Source organism: Erithacus rubecula, assembly GCF_903797595.1.
Source record: "Erithacus rubecula genome assembly, chromosome: 2".
Lineage (NCBI taxonomy): Eukaryota > Metazoa > Chordata > Aves > Passeriformes > Muscicapidae > Erithacus > Erithacus rubecula.
The window spans coordinates 63,441,776-63,466,867 of NC_136685.1; the positions used below are offsets into that span (position 1 = coordinate 63,441,776).

The window sequence follows — 25,092 nt, forward strand, 5'->3', positions numbered from 1 at the left end:
GATGCAACAGATTCTTTGAAACAACTGGAAATGATACAGAGAAGTTGATAAACACCTCAGGGTTTTTTAATTGCTTGTTAAATATTATTAAATACAAAATGAAGCATCATTTGAGTCCTCAAGAGAACATGAGAGAAAATATTGCACCATTAATGTAAGATCAAATGTAATAGAGTCGATTTACAGATGGCTGAGATGACAAAGATGAAAAAATATAAAGCTAAGTATCACTCTATAGAATGCATCTTCCTTCCAGTTAGAGAAGTAGAAGCTGTTTGGGTGGTTTTTGCACTGCAGAAGGCACAGATGGTATTGAATTTTAACAGCTGTCTTCCATTAAGAGTTACTGGTAGTGTGGATGAATGTAGTTAATGTCTAGACAGTGAGAAATTTTTATTTTTACCCATGTCCTTGTCCTTATTATTGCTAACAACTGAAGTGCTGTGGAGCTCTAGAGAAACATTGATTGAACAGTGCCTCTGGGAGCCATTTAGTCAAACTCCTACTCGAGCAGCACCAGTTTACATCAGGTTGCTTAGATCCATGTCTATTTGAGTATAAAGTGTCTCCAAGCACTGTAGTTACCAAGATCCAAATCAGACTCTGGTCAACTCCCTCAGTAGCTTTGCTCACATTGCAGCTAGTCCCATGGAGCTGTGTGTATCCAGTTGGTTTAGGTGCTGCCCAGCTCCTTCCTCTACTGTGGGTAATGCTTCACCCCCACAGATTCTGTACATAGTTTTGGGCTGGGGAGAGCCAAATTTGCCAAAAAACCCAAGACACAAAAAAGACATTGAGTATCTTGGCCTTTCCAATGTTCTTTGTCACTAAGCTGTTCCCCACCCCACTGAGCAGCAGACACGTGCTTCCTTATTTGTCCTTTGCTGCCAATGTACTTATGGGAGCTTTTTTCCTTGTCCTTAACGTCCTTTGATTATGTCTACTCCAGCTGAGCTTTTGTTTTTGTAGTTTCACTGCTCTACACTTGAGCAATGCCTCTGTTCCCCCAGACTTGTCCTTGCTTCCACCTTCTGGGTGATGCAGCTTAATGGTATTTTCAGGTGACATTTGCTACACAGCATTTTCCTTAGTCAGACTACTCATATAAGAAGTCTGTGTTTGACTTTAGAATGTAGTTACACATTTTGTGTCACTTATATAGCAACAATGAATGAATATTCTAGCTAATTCAGTTTTTCAGCCCTTTGTATGCACTGGAAAAATGAAGGTGCACTAGTGCTACTTTGTGGCTATGAAAATATTGTCTATTAGTCTTGTGAAAATCTTTCCAGCCTCAGCAAAATTATTGCCAGGATTGAAACCCATGGAGAAAGTAGTGAGAGTGCTGGTAGCACAAGAGGCCCTGAGAATGAAACTAGGCTGGCTGGTCTAGCAGCTCACAGATGCACAGAAGTGGAAGTTCTTTTCCCCAGGACATCTTTTATCCATGGCAAGCTCCTTCTGGTTATCTCAAGAAAATAAGTCGGAAAAAAAGGAAAGAAAGTTTTCAGATGGGTGAGTGAGTTGAACTGAGTGATGAATGCTAGGACTAGCACAGGATAGAAAGGAGAAGGATGTAGTATGAAGTAGGGGAAAAGAGGAAGGAAGGAACTGTCCTCAAATTCTGTTTATGTGCTTCAGCTACCCAATTTACTTCAGCAGCATTCCTTGTATAAATGCTTATAAATATTTTGTTGGTTTTTTCTTAATAACATCAAGCATTTCTATAGCTTTGCTTATCTTAGTGGCAAAAAAGTTAACATATTTAAAACCACTAAAATTTCTATTACAGTACATTAAAAAATAATATTTTATACAAGTCTTCCTATACCCTTGTCTAATAATGCTGTTCATTTTATTTATTTACTTAGAGTATTTCCTAGGCCTACTCTGCCTTCTGATGGGAAGTGGAGATTTCCTATTTGGCCAGAATGGGATGATGCAGATATCAGTGCAGAAAAATGGGATACTGGAAAAGCTGGAAAAGAAAAACCTGTAAAAGGTCGAATTTCAGTAAGTTGTGTGAGATACGTTATTTCCACTTCATTTTTTTGTACTTGTGTTTAATAAAATATTTGTCACAATATGATAAATATATTAATTTTCAATCATATATTTTCAATATGTTTAAATAGTTCCATACTAAACTACAGTAATAAACCAGAAGCATTATTTGCTTTTAAAATGAACTGCTAACATATCTCTGTGCATTAGTGTGTGTACATTAATGGTTTAAAAAAATACAAACCCCAAATCTATTTCATAGCATAACTAAGACTGGGAATGTTGTGATGTCAGGGCACTGACACACTCCTCAGGGCGCTGCATTTGCTGTGGGCTCAAAAGGTTTGATGTGTCCATCTTTATTTTGGCAAAAATGGATTATGAAGTGCTTTGTTTTGTACACTGCGGTTTCTGGATGTGTGAAACGCTGTCTGCAGTTCTATTTGTAGAGAATGATTTTAGGGAATATTGTCATTTTGCAGAAAGCAAGCACCTGCCAGATGCAGATTTCCTGTTTTCTAGCTTTGAAATTAATTAGAAGTCTCATAGATGTTTACTCCTTCAAACAGGTTATCATGAATCTATGAGTCTTTTATACCTAGTAGTAATAAAATTATTTCTTAAAGAATTTCTTAAACTCAGAATTTTAAATTGAAATTTAAAATGTATTAAATACTATGCTTTATCATCTATTTCCTATACAAATTCTGTATCGTTCATATATTTCTTCTGAGTATGTCCTTGTGTACTCTGTCGATGTTTCCCTATATATATTTCTAGACTTTTTTTTTCTTATCCCAAGGTTGACTATATTATACTGCTATGGGGCCAAAGAATTGTTTTTAGAGATGTATATTCTGTATGAATACTGCAATTAACTTGTCAAGTAAATAATTTTCCTTTGTGTCCTCTCCTTTTCCATTACCACTTTTGATGTCTTTGGGCTGTACTCAAAATTTATCTAGCACTAGTTTGTCAGGTCTACCAGACATTATCATACATAAACTTCAAATAATATCTGAAAACCTTTCTTCTGTTTTAGCACAAGCATTGTTCTGAGTTGTTTACAGGACTCTTCAGTTCTTCAGCTACAAGCTGTATGAAACATTTCTCCTTTTACATGTTTGAAGGAATTCTATGTCAGTCACAGCAGATGAATTTGCAGATTTAAAGTGTTTTGTAATGTGACCTCTTTCAATCCAAGCAGGTAGCCAGAATTCAACACCGTGAGTTGGAAACAAAATTGGTAATGTCATCCAGGACCTTTGAGTACACTTGGAACACGAATATAAAGTCCTATTTTCTTGTGTGGGTTAAGAAATCAAAGTGGTCCCTTTGCTTTTAATACTGAAGGTCTTTTACCAAGCACCTGTACACAATGCCCTCTCTTAGAGCAGTGTGCTGTGTTGCTGAGATTGTGCATTTGACCTTGTCTTTGTCTCTTGTGCCCATTTCTTCCATGTCCTTCCTGTACAACTCATGGCAGAGGCTCCTGTCTTTAGAGCATGAACTCCTGAGACTTAGCACTTGTCACTTATAGCCACCTTAAATAAAACATAGGTTAAAACTTGATTTTTTTCAGCCAAGTTTAGCTAAACCTACAATATTCTTCTTCCAAGCATTTATTTCACTAGTAACTGAAGAAAGGTTGTATCTTTCTAGGTGTGTGGGGTTTTTTGTTTTTTGGTTTTTTTCTCCTTTGCACAGTGTTGTGTCATTCCCATCTACCTCCTTTCTCTGATTGATCTAGTGTTCAAAAGCTAAACTTTCCTGTTATGCCATGAAGTCAGGGTTCGATGTCTATGAAAGCAGAATATGAACTCTGTTAATACAGTTTTGTATGGTCCAGGTTCCAAGGCATTCTTTAAGATTTCAGGGGAAAAAAAAAAAAAAAAGCTATTCCTAAGTCACTCCTTCTCTTCCCTTCCACCTAATTTATATTTTTTTCCTTCAGGTACTGAAATAGCTTGTTGCAGATTATTATGGTGAAAAAACTCACACAATGAAACAAAAATTGTGGGGAAAAGATTTGTTTGGGAGTCTTTGGTTTGTGTTTGGTTTTTATGCCTTTGTAATGTACTTTGTTTTGCCTCCCTTTAATCATTAAGGACTCAAAGTATCATAGATTTTTTTCCTGGCAACTCTTTCTCCAGCCTGTATAAGATAGGGTGCATTGTAGATGGTGTGAAACACACACTAATGTAGAATGTGACTAAAAGCTGCTTAAAACCCAGGCACAAATAAATGGCATTAACCATGTAACTGATTAGCTTCTCAGTCAGCATGACCTGTATCAAAGCATGTCCACATTCTACACTGTGCCAGTAAGTAAACAGATATCACGTATCCTGATGCCTTGTGTGCACATGGAGGATAAGCATCACTTCAAAAATGTGTGTTTGAAAACTGTATGAGCCTCTCTTTCCACTGGGCTAATTCATGCTGTATAATTATAGTTCTCTTTGGTTTCTATAGCAGTGCTAAATGCATGGAACATGCTTTTTCTGTGTCTTAATAATTGCTTTAGATATTTACTTTCAGTCTTCAACATAAAAGGTATCAAAATAAGTGAGTTAGAAAAAGTACATAGGAATAACTTTGTAGGAGAGTAACTGACTTAAAAATTTAAGGTTTTTTGGAGATCTTTCTGAAAGGGGAAAAGAAAAATAATAATTTGATATAGACCTCTTAGTGCAGACCACATAAACTTCTCTGAACACTGTAGGTGGCTTTTGTGCTGCATCTTCATCTTGGGCTTTGGGCTCTTTTTGTTCAGTTGTAGATACTATTAGTTCTTTTTTATGCTATTTTGCTCCTTGAGTGAATTATTGTGTGAGCAATATATTATTTTAAATCACATGGAAGATATAATACTGTAATTATTAAAAGTGGTCTATTTTTGTTCATGCATATTTTATGCAGCCTGAATTTGATGACCCTGAAGGGAAAATAAAGTTGCCAGCACCCTTAAAAGTACATTCCTGGAAGCGTCCACAAGAGTTTTTAGCAAAAGAGGTAAGAAACAAGCAAGGTCATGATGAAAAAAATGCTAATTGCCTAACTTGTCAAAAGTAGAGTGAAATTAGCAGAGGAAGTTAGTTGAACTGGTAAAAGCCACTTGACCACTCAGTCAGTCCTGTCCTGGAGACCAGCATTTGTGAGGGGTGAGTGACCCCTGTGACAGCTCACCTGTGCTGCACACAGGGCTGGGCCCTGGGGCTGGAAACCCTGGGCCCAGGGTGAGCTCACACAGCTGATGGTGGTGGAAGAGTCTGCAGCCAGCTCCTGCTCCTTACTGGCAATTACATCACCTGCATCTCCTTGACTTTATGTAAGCACAGCAGCAAGCTCTTCACCTCCTTTCATTTTACAGCAGGAGCAGAGTTGTTTTCTTGTAAGAATATCCTTTCATAGGTCAGTAAAACCAAAGTGGATGGGATCTGCACAGAATGTTGCAGAGATGAATCAGTGGCCTGCTTGATGCCACACAACAGGAGTTTCTCACTGTCTAAAAGGATATAAGATTACCTATACTAACCCCATTTTTTACAGTTCGGTATAATAACAACATTCTCAGTGATTCTATACAGAATCTGAGAGCCTTTGTTAATGGGATAATACCACCATGGACCAGCACTTCCTGGTGCAAAACATCATGGTAATGTATCCTCCCACATCTGCTTCACTTTTTGACTGCCATGTTCATTTGCAAGACAACTGTACAGAGAGATGCCTTTCTATTTTCTCATTTAAGAATTATCATCATGGCAGAAGAGTTTTTGTGTGTTCCAACTGAGGCTTCCTTTAAGCAGGTTGTCTGAAGTATTCATATTTGTCATGAAACCATTAACTAACTTTACCAGAACAGTACTTTTCACTTCAACTATCATATTTTTCTGGGCTACACAGAGCACGCGTCCATGTTTTTGATAATCCTTGTCTGCAAGGATTTTTAAATTATGCATAGCTGTTTTTCAGTTTATTTTAAAATTAATTGCAGAGAAAATAAACAGCCTCCCATTTCAAAGTTTGATGTTCTCCAATATTGTTACTAATTTAAGGGTTTATGTGATTTACTTCAGATGAAATACTGAAGTTTTAAAGCACTTGGACCACCCTTCTAACTTTTTCAGGCTTGTCAGTTTTCCTTTGTCAGCTTGTCAGTTCCATTTTTAATTAACTAGACACTAAACAGATCTAAGTTTAATTTTAAATGGAGGGAGAGGGGGAGGTCAGAAGAATAATTGACAAGAAAGATTGGATAGGAAACACTGCCAAAATTCATAAACTGAGTGGAGATATCTAAAAGATGAGGACAAGAGAGCTGGCAGCCCAGAAAGTCATGGAGATATGTATCTATATTTAAAATAGCTTTTAAAAATCTATCTCTAGAGTACTATAAAGAAAGCATTTGTTTTCTTTAGGACCTGATTAAAACTTTAATGCTTACATCATATTTTGAATCAACAAACAATGATTACCAGAGATTTTATATAAAAAAATTAATCTAAATGTCAAGTGATGAAAGGCTATTGAGTTATTTGTTACCTGATATATTTTTAACCATAAAAGAAAGCATAAACAAGCCTATTTAATATGGTAAGCAAAGAATCAAGAAATGAACACCAATATGTTATGAGAGGCACAGATACATTTAGTTCAGTAAACTGCAATCCCAGTCTGTTTTTCCTAAGCTGCTTACAAGAAGGAAATGGGCTGTGCAAGAAGAAAATAGTCATGAACACTCTGTAATGCAGCCAAAGGTTTGGTAAAGTTGCTGTTCAGACAATAGCACTGTCTGAGTGACCATGAGCAAATAAATCCCTGTGAACCCTGGTGGGTGGCTAAGGGCATCTCAAAATATGAGACAGTGTTGTAATCATGACTTAATGCAGTTCTGCATTTAAGAAATTGAGGACATCTTAATTTACTTATGTAGTTATTAAATTTAATACTTTTAAAATCTGTTAAAAATAATAATATTTTAAGCATTTTTAACCTACATTTTAAGGAAGTTTTATTCAGAAATACAAAACCATTGATGAGGTGATCACTTCTAGATTTCAAATGTGTAATGAATGTTTGCCAAATGTCCAATATTTCCATGTTCACTGCAGTTAAATGTTAATGTTAATTTAATTTTTTCCAGATAATTTAGCTATGGACTTAACTAATTTACTTTCTATTAGGTTCCTGTGATAGTCCAAAATGAAACCTCGTTTGACCTTGTTTCAGCAAATGAGCACATATTTTGTTGTGAGGTAGGTGGAAATACATTAATGTCCCTTTAAAAAAAAATTATTTCATTTTTCTTGTCTTTCTTTAACTTTTTGAATTTCACTCCAAATTCCTATCAAGAAGAAGTCAGTTGTGAGAAATTGTTTAAGTGAAAAAAGAATGTAGGAGATAAAGTGGCAAGGAATTTATCTAGGTTATTATAATTAGTGTTTACCTTTTTTAGAATTTGAAAAATCAGTGGTGGTAAGAGGTTTTTCAAACTTTTTTATAAAATATATATGTGCAGTCTATCAACTAAGATAATTACTACTGGATAATATTGTCTAAAGAAGAGAGTAAATAAAGACTGTGTTAGAAAGGATTTATATTTTTTATTCAGGCTTTCTGAAAGTCCTAGTGGGCCTGCATGTGCGTGCAAATGTCTGTGACCCAGACAGTGTTTTCCATGTCTCCAGAGTTGAATAAATGTTTACTGAATTTCTGCAAGTCAAGGGACAACATAAACCAGGTGGAACCAAGACATCTGAGTGCCTTACTGAATGTAATATTACTTAATAATTTCTATTTCATTCAGTACATCAATGCAAATTCAAAATTTAGAGATATAAGGGAGGAAGCACCGGAAGACAGGTCATGTAAATTTTGAAGTCTGCAAAACCACTAATTTATTTTAGGACTAGTTTCTTGGAGCGTCCATAGAACCACTAATTATTTTTAGGGCAAGTTTCTTGTAGTAAAAGCTTTTTTTCATTCCAGTTTATATAAATCCTTGTAACAGTTTGGTAATATTTGGGAAAGTATGGCATACATCATAAATCTGCATATTATAAAAAAAAAAAATGCATAAACCATGATTTGTGAAAGCTGTTATTTTATGTCTTAAAATTACTAAGTACATTTAATAACTTAGGATTTCCTTTACTTAGTACAAATGATGGCTATTGAAGGCAATGCTGATTTTTTTTTTTTTTTAGCAGCTGACTTTTAATAAAGAATTAAACAAGTGACAATTTAAAAGTCCTGTCACATAATGTATTTTAATATTGCATTTCTTCATTTGTCTTTGTTAAAAGATTAATATATTTATTTACACTGTTTATTTAGTTTCATGGAGCCTTGTGTTATTGTAGATAGGTGTTGCAATGATTTTAAGAGAAGTTGTTACAGTGAAATTGAAATTGAAACAGTGAATTTTTTCATTAAACCATGGCTGTATTTTTATGTCACTTTTTTATTTACAGCAGGATCTGTTTTATTCTTTGATCATTATGTTATAAACGTGACTTTTTTTCAATAATGTTACTGTAAAAGAATTTTTTTTCTATTTTTCTCTTGTTTTAGCTGATGAGATGGATTGTAAGTGAAATCTATGCTGTCTGGAGGATATATAATGAAAATTCCTTGAATAGTGAAACACCCATGCTTGTTTGGAAACCTTGGGAACACATTTATGGCTTATGTAAAGCTACCCCGGAATATGTACCACTGTACAATAAATTTGGAAAATATGCGTTGAAGCTTTATTGGATGGTGAGTTGTTTCCTGCAACAATATATAAATAGGATGCAGCTAGCATGGCAAATTTTAATGGTTAGTGGACATATATTTTATTTAAAAATTTAAATTTTTATATTATTGAAAATGCAGATTTAATAAAAATTATTCAACTATATATGTTGAAAGTATGTTTGAACAATTTGAAAACATATATTTTTATATTATTGAAAAAACCCTGATTTTTAGGAGTAGAGAAACTGACAAATTGCTGATGCTTGTTAATTAAAATGCCTTACAGTTCATGTGATTTTTGTACAACTTGTGGCTTGATAGAAGTATTATTACTTGCGAAGACAATATTTTATTTTCATAGTTTTTTAGGTTTGATGTAAATGCATAGTGGAGTCAGACATGTGACCCACATCTCAGGTCTATTAGCCTTAACATTTTTTTTTTTATGTTGAAGTAATTTGTTTGGCTGGCTTTACAAAGCTATTTGTATCTAAGTGTATTTAAAGATAGATGGATACTTCCAGTGTAGAACATTTTCTGAAGATGTACTGGTAAAACTAAAGCATCCCAAGCATTTCTAAATCTAAAGATAACAGACAATAACTTCTTAACACATTTTGCAGTCAATGGGGAATGCTTAATGGTGTACTGAACCTCATTTTAATAAAGAAATAATGATATATAGAAGAACTAAAAGTTATCTATGTTCTTGGAGTTACTTCAGTTACATTTGTCTTTTGGAAACAGAAAATGTCACAGCATCCTAAGACCTATAACCAACCCTATTAAATTTCCAGTTGCCCAAAGTAGAAAATATTTTTTAGACAGTTAGTTGGAAACAAAAACTTGAAAGTGACCTTCCGTGTAAGGGGAACATATTATTGACTAGGGTCTTTTCAAACTAGGGAAGTTTAAATTTTTTTTTTTTTGGCTTGTCACAACATAGTTCGTATCCTAAAAAATATTAGATTCTTTTATGCCTTTTGAATAGCTTTGCCCGCTGGCCTAGATTTGTTTTCTCCTTAGACCTGTAGAATTCATAGAATTAATCAGCTGTCATATCAGCTTGAGCCTATAGTTTAGTTACAAGCAGAGAACAATAATTTTGCATATTATCTCTAACACATGGTGAACACTTCAGTGATTTGCTCATTTTTAATAATTTTGGGTGAATAGAAGTACTTGCTCTTTCCCCACCTATTTTCTATTATATTTTTATCACTAGGTGACAGAGACTGTTATTTGGAGAATGGTAGACAAGATTATTTTGTGGAATACTAGCTAGCTTGGTTTACTGATGAGGTATCTGGTATTGGAAATATCAGTACAGTACTTTGTCTTACCTGCTTGTTTCTTATCCTGAAAACACAGATTTTTTATTTTTTTTTAAATACATGTCATAATTTTGTGTTGTTTAGTATAGTATAGTATTTTATAAAATACGGTTGTAGTGCTTAACAGGAGACTAACTGCAGTCAACATCCCCAGGTGGTTTTTCAGAAGCAAGCGAAACAAGCGAACAAGTATTTTCCAGACTGAGGCCCAAAGAGGCATTTAAAAAGCTGCTGTCTTAGTTAAGGCTTTTTGAAATCATTACTGTTTCTCAGGCATCTGTCATGGCAGCTGAAGAAACAGCAATGAATGTGTGCACATGATGTACTATTCTTAGGAGATGGCATACATTTGGAAATAGCGGCAATTAGATTAATGTCTGAAACAAATAAGTCACAGCAGTAATAAAATACTATGAATGCTGTTTCCATGTTTCTCATATACTATGTGAGAACTTTATTTTCAAGCCATCTGTGATATAAATTGAGTTACAGTAGCATTGGGTTCTTGGGAAAGCATTTAAAGTTCTCTTACATACTCTTCACTTGTCAGCTCACTCATTTTTCTTCTTTCTGCTTTCCTCCCTGTCCCGTGTCACAGGGGTGTTGGAGAAAGATCATTGTGGATGACACTATGCCTTTCAATGAAGAGGAGAATTTGTTATTGCCAGCTACAACATGCCAAAATGAACTTTGGCCAATGTTGCTGTCCAAAGCTATCATTAAGTTAGCAAATACTAGGTATGTTTTCTCATCTCACTTTTGGTTTGTTTTGTGAAGTCAGGTAGTAATAGCAAAAAATTTATTTAGTATACATAGCAAAGATATTTTGCTTATTTTTTGTAATGACAATTATACACTTCGAAAAGCTGACACTGTTAATCAGTAAAACAAAATCCTCTATAGCTACAGGAGGTGCAGGGTTTCCTTTTTAGATGTGTTTGTAAATTTATTCACAGAAAATTTACAAAGAAACTGAAGTACTCTCATTATTTGCTTCATTTGCTTGACATTGTTCCTGAAAACTTCACGTGTAGCTTTCTGCCAAACAGAAGTACCTGTGAACTCTTAATAAAATTGTTACTGTCTGCCTTGACCAATATTGAAATACAATACAATATTCAATATACAAATAATACAATTTAATGCTCAATTGAAATGCAATATAATACTCAGCCAATATTGAAAGTTGAGTTTTGTGAGCTGCTTTTGATACCTTTGATACAGTTGTGCTATTTTGTGATCTAGGGATGTGATCTACTTCCCTAGAACTGACTGGAAAAGTAGAAGGTGGCTTATGATGCAGTGATTGACAATTGTGGCTACAGGCTCCTTTGGAATGAGTAATGAACACCAGGAGTATAAATCAATAAGCTTGAGAAAATAATTCAAAACACACATCTGGGTAGTGAAGATTCCCTGTTCTTGACACATATCAAGTTATGTTACTGTATGTGGGTTACAGAGTGGCAAAAGGACACAGTAACATGGCACTCTCTTGCATGGTATAAAAAAGAAAAATTTATTGAAGGAAGCCATTGCCTTAAATAAAACAAAATATAAAAAAACAAAATATAGACAGATCATTGGTCAGAGAAGGAGACACCTCTTGTCCCAGGCTTCTCACAGATCCAGCAGCTGTTTATCTTTTGTTATGATTCTTTCTCTCATGTTTACAGTACCTCAGCCAAGCCTGAGAAAGCCAGACTGGAAAAATCCTTTAAGATTCTCCCTGGGCCTGCGAGGGCCAGAAAGTTATGTTTGTCAGAGGAATCATCTAAAGTATGTTTACACAGGAGTTGCCTTGAGCTGCCTGTTAGCAAACTCTGTTTGCAGGAATGTGGTTGAAATACTGCATTTCTCCAGAACAAAATGGTTAGCCATACAACTGCTGGCATCTTTGGCCTTGGTCATCTCAGGAAACCTTACCAGAGAGTTAGCAGCGTGTCAGATTGAAAGAATGAATTTTGCTAGAGTGGAAGTAGAATCAGCTTGTTCAGAATAACCTGGGAGTTAGAGAAGCTGCTTAGGAAATGGAAGTTGTAGAATCATAACCCTGTTTTAGCACAAGGGATTTCAAATCCACATCTCCAACCCTGCAACTATGTGCAAGTATACATGGTATGCTTACTAACATAGTTGAAAAAAATGGCATTGTACAAGAGGGAGCACTAAAATAATGGACCTGATGCAAAGGCATTGACTTTGTAGGGGAGCGACTTGTTTTTCATTCTATTCTATGTGTGGTCTTATTCCTGGAGACAGCAATGTAGACTACAGAGTTTACTGTATTTGGTTACATTATAATTGTAAAATGTCTGCTTTTGTCTTGTAGTATACATGAAACTGGAAAAAGAGAGATGGAGGAATTTACAGTTCTACAAACACTGACTGGATGGATACCAGAAGTTATTCCTCTCCAGTAAATTCTTCTATAAAACAATTTGTTTTAGTTGTTGAATATTTAAATCTATAAGGCATTATGAAAAATAAAGCTGAGCCCTAGAAGTCCTTCACCATAAGTTTTGGAAAGTGAATGGTTTATAATTCAGGCACTTGGGAAATGTACCTTTGAGAAATGCAATTTTATTGTATTTTCCTTTGTAAGTCATGTAGTTTCTTCTAAAGCTATTTATTATGCTGATGCCTATTCTTTATAAAATTAATTTAACTAATATTAAATAATGTGATGAAAACAAGGTTAAATAAATCTATGTTTCCTTTAGTATGGCATTAAAAAGTGTCTGCTGATAATAATAATTTTATATCTGAATATATGATAGAAAGTTTGTCATGAATTTGTAAGTAATTAAGGTCACCTAATATAGCGTTTCCACCCTTTAAGTTGTAACAGTTGGCAGAGTTTTCATTTCAACCAAAAATAGTGTTTCCTACCTACAATAACATTTTTCTTGTTTCCTGTGTGTTTTATGTTCATTTTGTATTTTTAAAGAAAGGCATTCTGACTTTTCAGCTTGACATTCTTTTTACTAAATTAATTACCCAGATACTGATACTGAATATTAGACTTTTTATTTTGAATTACAAAATTCTGCCTTTTGATATATGCATTCAAATGAATATATAGATAACAAATAGTTATGGTTTATATATATATAATTTACTTAGATATAATTGTTTATTTATAACCATATTTCATTATCAAATAATTTCAAAGAATATTTTATTCCATTTTCCAGTAATTTTTATATCTCAAGCTATCCTTGCAATTTAGGGTTTTGATATATTTGTTCCCTGTATTAGTGTGTATGGACTAAAAAATCTAAGTAGCCTAAATTCTATTTCTTTCTATAGTTAGTTTTACAACTTCCACAGCAAAAACAGTGTTCACTTATTACAAATACATTATATCATGGAATATGAAAATGTGAATACTACAGTTTTTGGAACAGTAGTATAAGATGACTTGAGCTCATTTTGCAATCACTTATTTTCCTGTTTAAAAAAAAAGTTGAATTCAGTTAGCTTGCATGAAACTCAATAATGACCCTATTTGAGATTATTTCTGGAATCACTGAGTTTCTGTGAAAAATTAACATGACTGCAACTGTTATGTCAAATCTAAAACTTTCCAGTTTGGAAGTACCTTTGAGAAGCTTTTTAATATACAGACCTAGAATCACAGTATTATATGGTGTAGTTGTAAAATGATCTGCAAATTTCTCTGCCACAGCTTATATCTGCTAAAAATCTTGAGAAAGGATGCTTTATTTGCATTCATGTCTAACCACCATCTTTTTTTATGGGTCTTTCCATAAGCTGTCTCAACGAATATTTTGATACAGAGTGTATTCTATCTGCTAAAATAATCCAGCATTTTTTAGAGTTGGACTGTCAGTTGTGATATTGCTGTCTTAATGAAAATCACACTTTCTCCTCTTACTGGAAACATCCCTACCATTGACACACACATCTGTGTTTTCTCTTAAAGGCCTGAATACTTTGACAAAGTCTGGGGCTTTTTGAAAGAGATTGTGCCAGAATTCAAGATGCCAGAGAAGAAGGCTCCAGAACTTGACATTACTGAGGATGACACAAAACCTGAAGAGACCAAAGACTCAGAGTTAAAAAATGGAGTTTCATCTATGAGTAGGTCATCAGATGAAATTGAAAAAGCAGAGTTAGCCAATGAAATTAGCAAATGTCTATAATTTAACAGTCTAATCTTTGTAGGCCAAGTATAAATAAGGTTAACATAATCTCTGTTTCAAATAAGTATATTTTGCATATATTGCCACATACCACTTTGTAGGTTTGTTGTTTCATTGAACATGTTGCAATGATGTAAATTCAAAATATTTTTGTTTTAGCTATAGATGTCATTAGAAGCAGTATTAGTCTGTTGTTTTATAAAAATAGCTCCACTTTCTGGTTGAGATTTTTTTTCAGCTTCATGTCACAGCCATTTTTCTGAAGTCTGGTTTGTTGTAGAGTGATACCAATCAGAGAGGTTACAGTTTCTCCAAAGACAACACTTGATCATCAATTAATTATACATTTCATAATGGGTCTTGTAAAGTGTGATTACATACAGAGTTATGACAAATATGTTCTAATGTCTATCTGAATTTTTGTTTATTGCAACTTTTATGCTACTAGGTACAGACAATAATTTTCTTCAAGAGCTGCTAATTCTGATTACATTTAAATGAAAAAATTAGATTTAGAAACTTGTTTGTTTCAGTATATTATTCTTTATTGTTTTTATATGAGACTGAGTTTTTAGTTGGTGTTTTTAACTTGAAGGCATGAGTGCAATTTCACAACACTTCTCCTGCCTTTGGAGAGTACAGATGATATGCTAAAATTTCTATTTCTTCCTAGATTTTCAGAAAAATCTTTTAGTTCCTCGCTTTGAATGCCAAATATTATGTCCCAATGTAAAAAGTGTTATAAAAGTCTTAGAAGTTACCTGGCGGAGGTAGTATTCTCTCTTCTTAGGAAATCCTGCTATCATTTTGACCCGGCCAACACTGTGGGGGATATTTCAGAGTTTGGAATGGATATGTCTCTGGGAGCAGCACTGTTGTTCCTTCAGCAAGGTGCTGTTATTTTTTTCCCAGAAAACTAAGTAAATCTAATCCTGCCTAGGACTTAAAAATTCTATTAGTAACTGAAATAGCTAGGAATCAGGGAACCTTTGGGTCATGATACAGCTCTGTAATCTCCAATTCTGAGGCTAAAAGCTTTGTTCAGATGTTCTGTTGATGTTTGGGATCAATGTTTGGATAAGGACCTGATGGACAACAAGCTGTCCCTGAGTCAGCAGTGTGCCCTGGGGGTCAAGAAGGCCAATGATGTCCTGGGATACATTAGGGAAAAGCATTGCTGTCAGGTCAAGGGACCTGATCCTGCCTCTTTATTTAGTCTGCATCTGGAATGCTGTTTCCAGTTCTCTTCAGCACATTAGACATGTGTAGCTTCTGAGTGAGTCCAGCAGGAAGAACAATCAAGATGATTGGGAGACTGGAGCATCTCTTATGAGGAAAGGCTGAGGAAGCTGGGCCTGTTCAGCTTTGAGAAGACAGCTGAGAGGGGACCTCATCAATGTGTATAGGTATCTAAAAGGTAGGTTCCAAGAAGATGAAACCAGGCTCTGCTCATGCTCTGCTGAGCAATAGGGAAAGAGGCAATGGGCAGAAACTGGTGCACAGGAAGCTCCACCTGAACATGAGGAAGAACTTCCTTACTGTGTGAGTGACTGAGCAGTGGAACACATTGCCCAAAGAGGCTGTAGATTCTCCCTCACTGGGAATGACCTTAAACTGGAGATATTCAAGAACTGTCTGGATGCAATCCTGTGCCATGTGCTCTAGTATGATACTGGTACAGCAGGGAGGTCAGACCAGATGACCCACTGTGGTCCCTTTCAATCTGAACCATTCAGTGGTTCTGTGAAGCTGTGCTGTGCAGTTGGCACAAAGGAAGGAATGCCATCCAAAAGGACTTGGACAAATTTGAGGATTGGACCCATCTAATGAGGTTCAGAAAGTCCAAGTGCAAGGTGCTGCACCTGGATTGAGACAATCTGAGGCACTGGCAAGAAGAACTGAGAACAGCCCTGTGGAGGAGGACATGGAGGATCTGGTGCATGAGAGGCAGTATATAAGCCAACAATGTGTGCTCGTGTCCCAGAAAGGCAATTGTATCCTAGGCTGCATCCAAAGCAGTGTGGCCAGCAGGATGAGGAAGGTGAGTCTCCCCCTCTACACTGCTTTTGTGAGATCCTAGCCTGGAGTGCAGCATCCAGCTCTGGGGGTCCCAGCATAAGAAAGACATGGACGTGTTGGAACAAGTCCAGAGGAGGGCCACTAGGATGATCAGAAAGATGGAGAATGTTTCCTATGAAGGCAGTCAGAGAGCTGGGCTTCCTCAGCCTAGAGAAGAGAAGGCTTTGGGGAGACCTTAGAGCACCTTCCTGTACCTAAAAAGGGGGCCCACCAGAGAGCTGGAGGCTTTTACAAGGACATGTAGTGCTAACAGCTAAGGTGAATGGCTTTAAACTCTCAGAGGACAGATACAGGTTAAATATAAGAAGGAAATTCTTTCTGAGGATAGTGGGCTCCTGACACAGGTTCCTCAAAGAACCTGTTTTGGTTGCCCAGTCCCTGGAAGTGGTCAAGGCCAGGATTGGACTTTGAACAACCTGCTCTAATGGAAGGTGTCCCTGCCTACAGCAGGGGGTTGGAGCTAGATGATCTTTAAAGTCCATTCCAACCCAATCCATTCCATGATTCTATGATTTTTTTTTTTTGTAATTACTTATGCATGAGAGCAAGGACATGAAGATTACATTTGGCACAGTGCCAGAAATACAATTATTTCTTACATTTTAGTGACACAAAAGTTGTACAATAACTAAAAGGTGGAATCAAAGCTTTCCTGGCTCCTTCTCAGTAAATCTTTATTTATATCTTAAGGACTATTTTTTATTTTCATTTATTTAAATTAAATTACATTATTTTTTTATTGTACCTCAACTCTTGACTTCAAAGAGTTTGTGGTTGTTTTTAAAATTTGTCTAAAATCTTATTAAAGCATTTGCACTTTGACTTTTGATGACCAAAAGTTTTTATCTGAGAAAAAAAAAAATCTTTATTTTGCTTAATAGAAAAAGCAGATCAGAAAAAAGTAGGAAAGAAAAAAAAAGGAGGAGAGAAAGAAAAAAGCAAGGTAGCACTTCAGTCTCCAGCAAAGTTGGCAAAAGCCCAAGGCCTTCAGGATGAAACTGAAAGTAAGTCCTATTGTTTCAAAGCTAAAAATACAGACAGGAGTTCTATGTAAAGTAAAAGGCTGTGCTTTAATTTAGTTTTTAACTAAACTGGAGGGAGATTATATTTACTTTTTTTTTGTTTAAATTGTAGTTATTTATATCTTACATTACACATTGAAATCATTCTAACCTAATCTGCAACATAGATTAAGAATAGTATACTGCAGTACTTTGTTTTAGTGGCAAACTGCCTTATAGTTCTGTGTTTAAAAAACAACAATCCTTCTTACACAAAACTGCAATTGGAAAAAGCAGGAATGGTTCTTTGTCAAAGGGCAGGGAGTTGGAGGGGCAAGCAGAAATATTTATTAGAATTTATTCCATAATGTAAATCTTAAATATTTTTTTATTTTTGTCCAAGAAATACATAGTGATTAGTTTAATTCTTGTATTGGTATATTCATAAGAGCATAAAAATTAAGTAAATTCTTGCTTTGCACATTTGTATTTAATGTTAACAAAAACCTCAAGAAAATACATTTTAAACAAACCACAAGTAAATATTAATCAGACAGCTAGACAATCAACTCATATTTCACATTTGCTAGCATAAAATACAGAAGATCTTCACAAATACACAATTAGCTCATGCTCTTGGCTTTGCATATGTTTGGATACATGTGGTATTTCTGTGTGACTAGCGGCAAAAAACAGTTATTAACTAGAATATTTTGCAGTTGCAAATCAGTAGGTGAAAATAGGTAGAACATTTTCCTACAGGAAATAACTGCAAAGTAAAAATGAAATTTACTGCATAAATGGTATCCCTGCTTCTTGATTTGAATCCTGATTAAAGTTAGAGATTTAAATAATTTTAAACTACAGCAAACCAAGATTGTGGTTTGTCATCAGCAAATATATTTATATTCCCACCTTACCACTAAATGAGTTAAACAGCAGTAAATTTTAAAATTTGTTGCAGGAATATAGTTTGCATTCGTGTAGCAGGTGTGGAATAGGAAATGGGGTGTTTCATGAGAATGTAAGTAATGTGACTAACTAGTACTCAAGCATGTCATGGAGAAAAGGAAGCAAAAGGATCCAAGATATTCTAGAAATTGTGCAAAATGGGTGAAAGAGCATTAAAAAAAAAAGAGGCAGTGCTTTCCTGTGAAAAATGACATGATATTTAGATCTTTATTCTGCCACTTAAAGCACAGTGTTGTTTTTTTTTCTGGAAAACAATTAGTGTCCTCTGAAGAGGTTATTTAGAAAGATTATTAATTCAGGGCTCAAGTGTACTGATGAGAGAACCTTTTTATCCTAAGTTTGAACTAGAAAATACTTCTGGAGAAGAGTAAAAGGTAGGTAAGAGGTAGATATATCTAACAGAGCAAATTTATGATTATTAGATTGTAAGGGGGGAAAAAAGGAATTGCAGTTTGAAATAATACTGAATTATGATGCATGTTGGTTGTGAGAGTGTAGCCAAAAGAGGGAAATCTTGCAGGCTTTATGAGACAATGGTCTGCAGAGTGGCTCAGGACAGTAGAAACACTGTTGAGCTTAAAATAACATCTGAAACTAGGTCTTGATTCAAAGCCAAGACTCCAGAGCCAGTAATTGTAAAAAGTTCCTGAATTGTTCTGGTGGAATTTTGTAGCAGTGACTTTACTTAATGCAGCAACATTCTTTTTATTTTTTTTTTTATTTATTTATTCATTTTAGTCGATTTGAAAATTTTTCATTCCCAGCATGATAAAAGTGCTTTTTTCCCTGCTGCAGGCTTTCCCTCTACCTGTTGACTGTTGACTTCAAGGAAATTTTTCTTCTTTGCAAGAAATATGGACTATTTCTAAAGAGATATTTACCTACTTCAAATATTATTTACATTTGACTTTTAAAATGACAAAACCTTCTGTATTCATTGCATTGTATATTCATGACCTTGTTATTCATGGCACATTGGAGCACCAGTTACTTCTAAATACTTGGAGACTTCTCTTACAGGCTTTTGATTTTATGTGGGCTGTCATGTTGTGGGGAGTTGATGATGTCTGGCAGCTAAGCTGTCGCCCATCTACCTCACAGTGGGATGGGGCAGAGAATGAGGATTGAACCCTTTGCCTATCCCCAGTGTTCTTGGTGGGATAGGGGAGTAAGGAACAGATTTATTGGTGTGTGAGCTTGGCTCAGCAGTCACTGATGTGCTGGTGTGTTACCCCCAGTGTTTTGGTCGATGTCTCTGAAACAGCACTACAAGGGCTGCCCTGATGAAAGCTCAATCCCAGCCAGATCCAATACAAACATATGCAGTTCTGAACCACTTGCACTGTCAGACCAAAGCTTGCTGCATACTACAATTGTAGTATGAGTTGCAGGAGCATTGAAGCACTGAACTTGTTTCTCTGTTCATCCAGTTGTGTGGATCCAGCTGAATAACAAGCCCTTGGCATGGTCACTCAAAACTCTCCCTGAGAGCAACCAACTCTTTGATCCTTATCAGTCAGTTAATCTTTGGGAAGTTTTGGCAGACAATATATTCCTACTGACCCATTGTAGCATACAAATCTGCACTTTTCCACTCAGCAGCTTTTTCTTCTGGTAACAAACCTTTGATATTTAGGGTATCCCACTGTTTCATGGGCAGTTTTTACAATGAAATGATATGAGAAGAAGTCCTGTAAGGTGAGGGTCTGAAGTGATGCACGGTCCCCAGGCAGGTGCAAAGGGAGCTGCTTTATTGTGAAAAGCAGGTCTTTTAAAGCAGTCAGGCCTTTATCAGTTACATAGTTTTAAATCATAAGAAACATAATTTAACCAATCAGTATACCCCACAAAGTGAGCACAAGATGGTTACATAACTTGTTTTTCTACCTCTAATTCAGCTGAGTCACTTTCCAACAGTCCTTTCCTGCTTAACCAAAGTAGCAGGTCTGAGCCATAATTTTATGAGGCCTTCCTTTGTAAGGTTTTATCTATATGCAACAAGGTACTCGGTCACCTTGTTCTTATAAAGAATCACCACTTTGCTTTTATTTAGATTTCCAAGCTGTTGAGTTTATTAATTTCTGAACTGCTGGAAAGGGAGCACTTCCATTTGAAAGGGCAAGGAAATACTATCTTTAATTACAGAATTTGTATCAAGGCACAATGAGATGATCAAAATACATGGTATATTTGTAGAACAAACTCCCAAATTCCTATGTCACAGAAGTGTTGAGATTGTTAGACTTAGAAATTTTTGAAATCAAGCAAGTAGATCTGTAATCATCAGAGTCCATGAGATAAATGTCACATAACCGTAATGTTATTATAATTTTTCTTTTACCTATTCAGGAGTTTTCACTTACAAGATGGATTGAAACCTCTTGTTTTGGTTTTTCAACTGCATATCATCATTCTGCAATATTTATGTCAATTCTGAAGAGCACACAGGGTATTTTTCTAAAAACTAAAAAATACCTTCCAATACTCAAAGCTAATCTATGCCTATCACAACAGCAGAAGTTAACATCTGAGCTGCAACCTGATGCTGAAAGCCAGCTGGTGGTCTTCATAGAATGGTTTGGGTTGGAAGGGACCTTAAAGAACATATAGTTCTAATCCTCTGCTGTGGGCAGGGACATCTTCCAATAGGCTAGATTTCTCACAGCCTCCCCACTGTGCAACCTGACCTGGAACACATCCTGGGATGGGGCATCCTCACCTTCTCTGAGCAACCTATTATGGGACTTCAATATCCTCACAGTGTAAAGAATTCTCTTTTTGCATCTAAGCCAGTCTTCTGAAAGAGGGGTCAGCTAAAACAATTGCCCCTTGTTCTATCACTCCATGGCCTGAAGAATCTCTCTTCATCTTTCTTGTAAACTCCTGTTTAGATACTGGAAGGCTACTTTAGGATCTTCCTGGAGCCTTCTCTAATCCAGGCTGAACAAGTCAAACCTTTTCAGCCCTTTTCATAAGAGAGGTTTTCAACCCCTCAGATCACCTTTATGGTCTTCATCTGGCATCATTACTCCTTGGAAAGTTAAACTACGTCATAATCTCTTGTTTGATAGATAAATACTTAAACATTAGGAGTGAGAAAATCCTTTGCAAGTCATATGCAAAATATATGATAAACAAATAAAAAAATAGATTAAAACTGACAATTTTAATTCCTGGCCTTTCTCATGTGTTTTACATGGATCAATTAAAATCTTCTTTCCCTTCTCAAAGGAACTCTGCAACATTTGTTCGGGTTGTTTAGTATTCATTCTCTGTAAATGAGTTTGCAAATCTGCAAGTGTGAAACATAAGTAGCTACATGGATTCAGAATTTTTTAACAGAGCACTGCAGAATTCTTGTACTCACACTGATGGACAGAAATAATAGGCTTTGCTGAATCTGTTTTGTTGTGCTGTATAACATTTTTCATCTAATAATGCAATTTTATCAAGGCCATCAGTTTTAACTGGTTTCCCCAAATGCTGAATCCACACTAGTCATTATTACACTTGGTGCCAATTAATTTGCATGCATCATCCTCATTTTTGTACAGAAAGAAGATCAAATAATATGCAATTTTTAAAGCTACTGCATAATATGCTAGTATTGTTATAGTATTATTAAAGTTGATACAATGTGCCTGGTTAATCATTTGCATGCTCTAATAATTTGTTCATTGCTGTTTATTGCCTGCCCTGCAGACATTTTATTTCACAACCCATCTGGACTGACTATGACAGCTTTACATTCCACCTGGTATTTGATTAAATACTTTCATTTGAGAAATACTTCTCACATATAATGAGATAAGTATGCCTTGTGGCACATACTGTTCTGTAACGCACAGGACATCACAGCTGATATTGCTGTCTTTGAAATAGATCAGATATGTTGGTAAGGACTGAGATTAAAGTTAATTACAGCCTTGCTTTTGGATAAGTTGAAACCCATAACTAACACAACAGCTGTGGTTAATATGGGAATCACAAGCATACAGTGAGAAACTGAGAATCCATCGGAAAATACTCCTTACTTACCTTTAGCTTATATTTAATTGGGTCATTGAATTCCTGGAAGAATATTTAAGATGCAAAACTATTGTACTTTGAGAATAAAATGTTGCATATTCTCTAAAGAAATGGATTTGAGGTGATAAATCATATTTTTTTAGACATTTGCCTTTTTATATGAGCTTTGTTTTATTTCATTTCAGAGAAAAATATCTATTCATAGTGCAACTTCCAGTTGAATATTTACTAAACATAGGAAGCAATTATCCTATATTTGAGGTGAAGATGAAGGGAATAATGACAGATAATTTTACTGGAGTGTTAGATGGGGATAGAATCCTAGAATCACTTAGTATTGAAAAGACCTCTAAGTTTATTGAATCCAGCTGTTAACCTGTACTGCCAAGCCCACCACTAAACCATGTTCCTAAGTGCTACATGTGCACATCTGTTAAATACCTCTTGGAATGATTGCTCGACCACTTCCTTGGGCAGCCTTGTTTCAATAGTTAACAACTCTTTCTGTGAAGAAGTTTTTCCTAAAAAAAGCAGTCAGATGAAAAACAGGTGTCACAACCTCTGTACTGAAATATTGTCTCCAAGTTTGCTGAGATAACTAAGGAAAAGTAGAGAGAAATAGATGTCTTTCTTTTTGAGATGTCTTTTTGGTAGAACCAGAGACATATATTTCAAGTATTATGTTTTAGACTTTTAATTTTGCTTCAGCTTGAATGAACACTCAGACATCCTTGGCTTCCCTTCATCATTCAGGAATTAGCAGTGGCTTCTTTCACAGATAAGAGTAGGAGATGTTCGTATGGTTGCCTAGTGCAACAGATCTTCAGGGTGAACAAAGTGAATGTGCCCCTGTTTCTATTCCTTGCAGAATTACAGCAAACAAGCTTCTGTAAGGTATGTGGGATAAGAGCTTCATACTTTCTGAAGCAGCCATCATTACCTCAATTTTTTCATCTGCTTGACATAAATGAGAGCAGTAACCTTGGTTTACAGGCACTATGTTTCTCAAATTACTTGCCTCAATCTCCACATCCCTTGGTACCAGTGGCCAGAGCTTTGGCTTTGAATCCTTTTCTTGACAAAATCAATTTTTGCCTTCACTGATGAGAGGCATTTAAGTAGTATTGACCAATCAGGATGTTTTTGCTTCATCTACATGAATTATGTGTATTGTTTTCTTTATCATAGCATCTAAAATTTGAAGTAAAACAAGGAAACAATGTTGAAGGCTACCTCTGACCTGTCATATTTTAAAATTGTATTTTCTATTACTCATTTATGTAAAATAAGTAAAATATGCAAATGCTGTTGATGATTTAAATGAGGTGGGTTTTTTCCATTCATGGCTTCTTTTCAAAGTGCATTACAATGAGCTTTTCTTTTGAATAAAGTAAAAGACAGACAGAGAAAATAGTAATAAAAATAAGACAGAGAAAGAACAATAATTTAGTATGAGGTACAGCTACACTTTTTTAATGTTTACCTTGTTCTAAAGCATTTTGATGTTTTCTGTGTAGATTCACCCCCACCAACTCAGCCAGAAATGGTTGCATACGCTGGCTGTACACCGCTGCATTTGCTTGAAGAGGATATTTTTTTGTTAACACGAATGGTAAGATTCACTGTCAGGACAGAAAAGCATTGCTTATCTTGTTATTAGAGTGTTTCATTTTGTTGCAACAATGTTGTAACCAAAAGAATACAATTAGCACAGTGAAACAGTCACTGGATGATGACTATCAGTTACATTTATATTTTGGTGCTTCTGTATTTTGAACATGCATTTTCCTGCCAAAGCTTGCTGATTTTACTCAGTTTTCCTCCAGTTTCCTCAAGATCCCAGAATCTGAAGTCTCCTGGGAGAGATTAAATGTGGACTAGAAAATGTATCATGATGCGATACTTCTGAATAGAGAGCATTAATTATTTTAAGGGCTACTTGAAAAACATGAATTTTAATTTTTTGAAGTTAAGACTCCTTTATATATGTTTTCCGGTATGTTCTTTGTTGTTATATAAGAAATGGCATGTTTATACCAATTCCTACCAGTAGAATTGTAACTGGTGAAAGCAGCTGGAAAAATTGTAGCTGTATTACAGCTGTGGTAAAAACAACACTTAAATTTCCACTTAGTCACTCACACTCCTCAGAAAGTTTTTTATAATGCCAGAGCAGGCTTTCTTGAATTGATTATTATTAAGGTTTCTCTTTTTTTTTGCACATTTAAATCACATCTATCATAATTAGATCATTACATTTTAAGCTGCCTTCTCAGGAAACTGGTAAGCTTCATAGAGTAAAGAAATGTCCAGAAATGGTTTGCAGGTGTCATGCTTTAGTGCACTTGATTCTATTTTCTTTCTAAAAATAGTGCTGTGCATTTTATGCAATTTTGAAGATTAACGTGTTATCTGTAATATTGTTTTAATTTATTTTAATTTAAGATCTCAGTCAATATTTTCTCTTTGCCAATAGTAAGTAATGCTAGTCATCAAAAAGCAAGGTAGAAGCAGGGACATAGGTTTATATCTTTCCTGCCACCTAACACCCCGAGTCTCAAACTTGACTGCAGTCTGTTGGGATACAGAGATTACTGCAAAAGAGGTATGGCAGACCAAATAGGATGAGACAGATGAATCTATATGTCTAAAATAGTATTGTAGTAGAGACTTGATAGAAAAATGGAAGTTGATGGAAGTTAAATATAGAATAGTATAGAGGATTTCTTATGGATAAAAACCCCACCATTTTCAAGC

At 35.3% G+C, this 25,092-nt stretch overlaps 1 protein-coding gene across 1 annotated transcript in view; it reads left to right on the forward strand.

The window, feature by feature from the left end:
• Positions 1-25,092, forward strand: part of ADGB (androglobin) — a 99,557-nt gene that overhangs the window by 13,162 nt on the left and 61,303 nt on the right. The window contains exons 2-10 of the mRNA XM_079299078.1: positions 1,872-2,013; positions 4,927-5,019; positions 7,194-7,265; positions 8,584-8,772; positions 10,684-10,823; positions 12,418-12,504; positions 14,035-14,192; positions 17,215-17,337; positions 23,853-23,947. Of these exons, the coding sequence (XP_079155204.1) occupies positions 1,872-2,013; positions 4,927-5,019; positions 7,194-7,265; positions 8,584-8,772; positions 10,684-10,823; positions 12,418-12,504; positions 14,035-14,192; positions 17,215-17,337; positions 23,853-23,947 (1,099 nt within the window). The remainder of the gene's footprint in view (positions 1-1,871; positions 2,014-4,926; positions 5,020-7,193; positions 7,266-8,583; positions 8,773-10,683; positions 10,824-12,417; positions 12,505-14,034; positions 14,193-17,214; positions 17,338-23,852; positions 23,948-25,092) is intronic.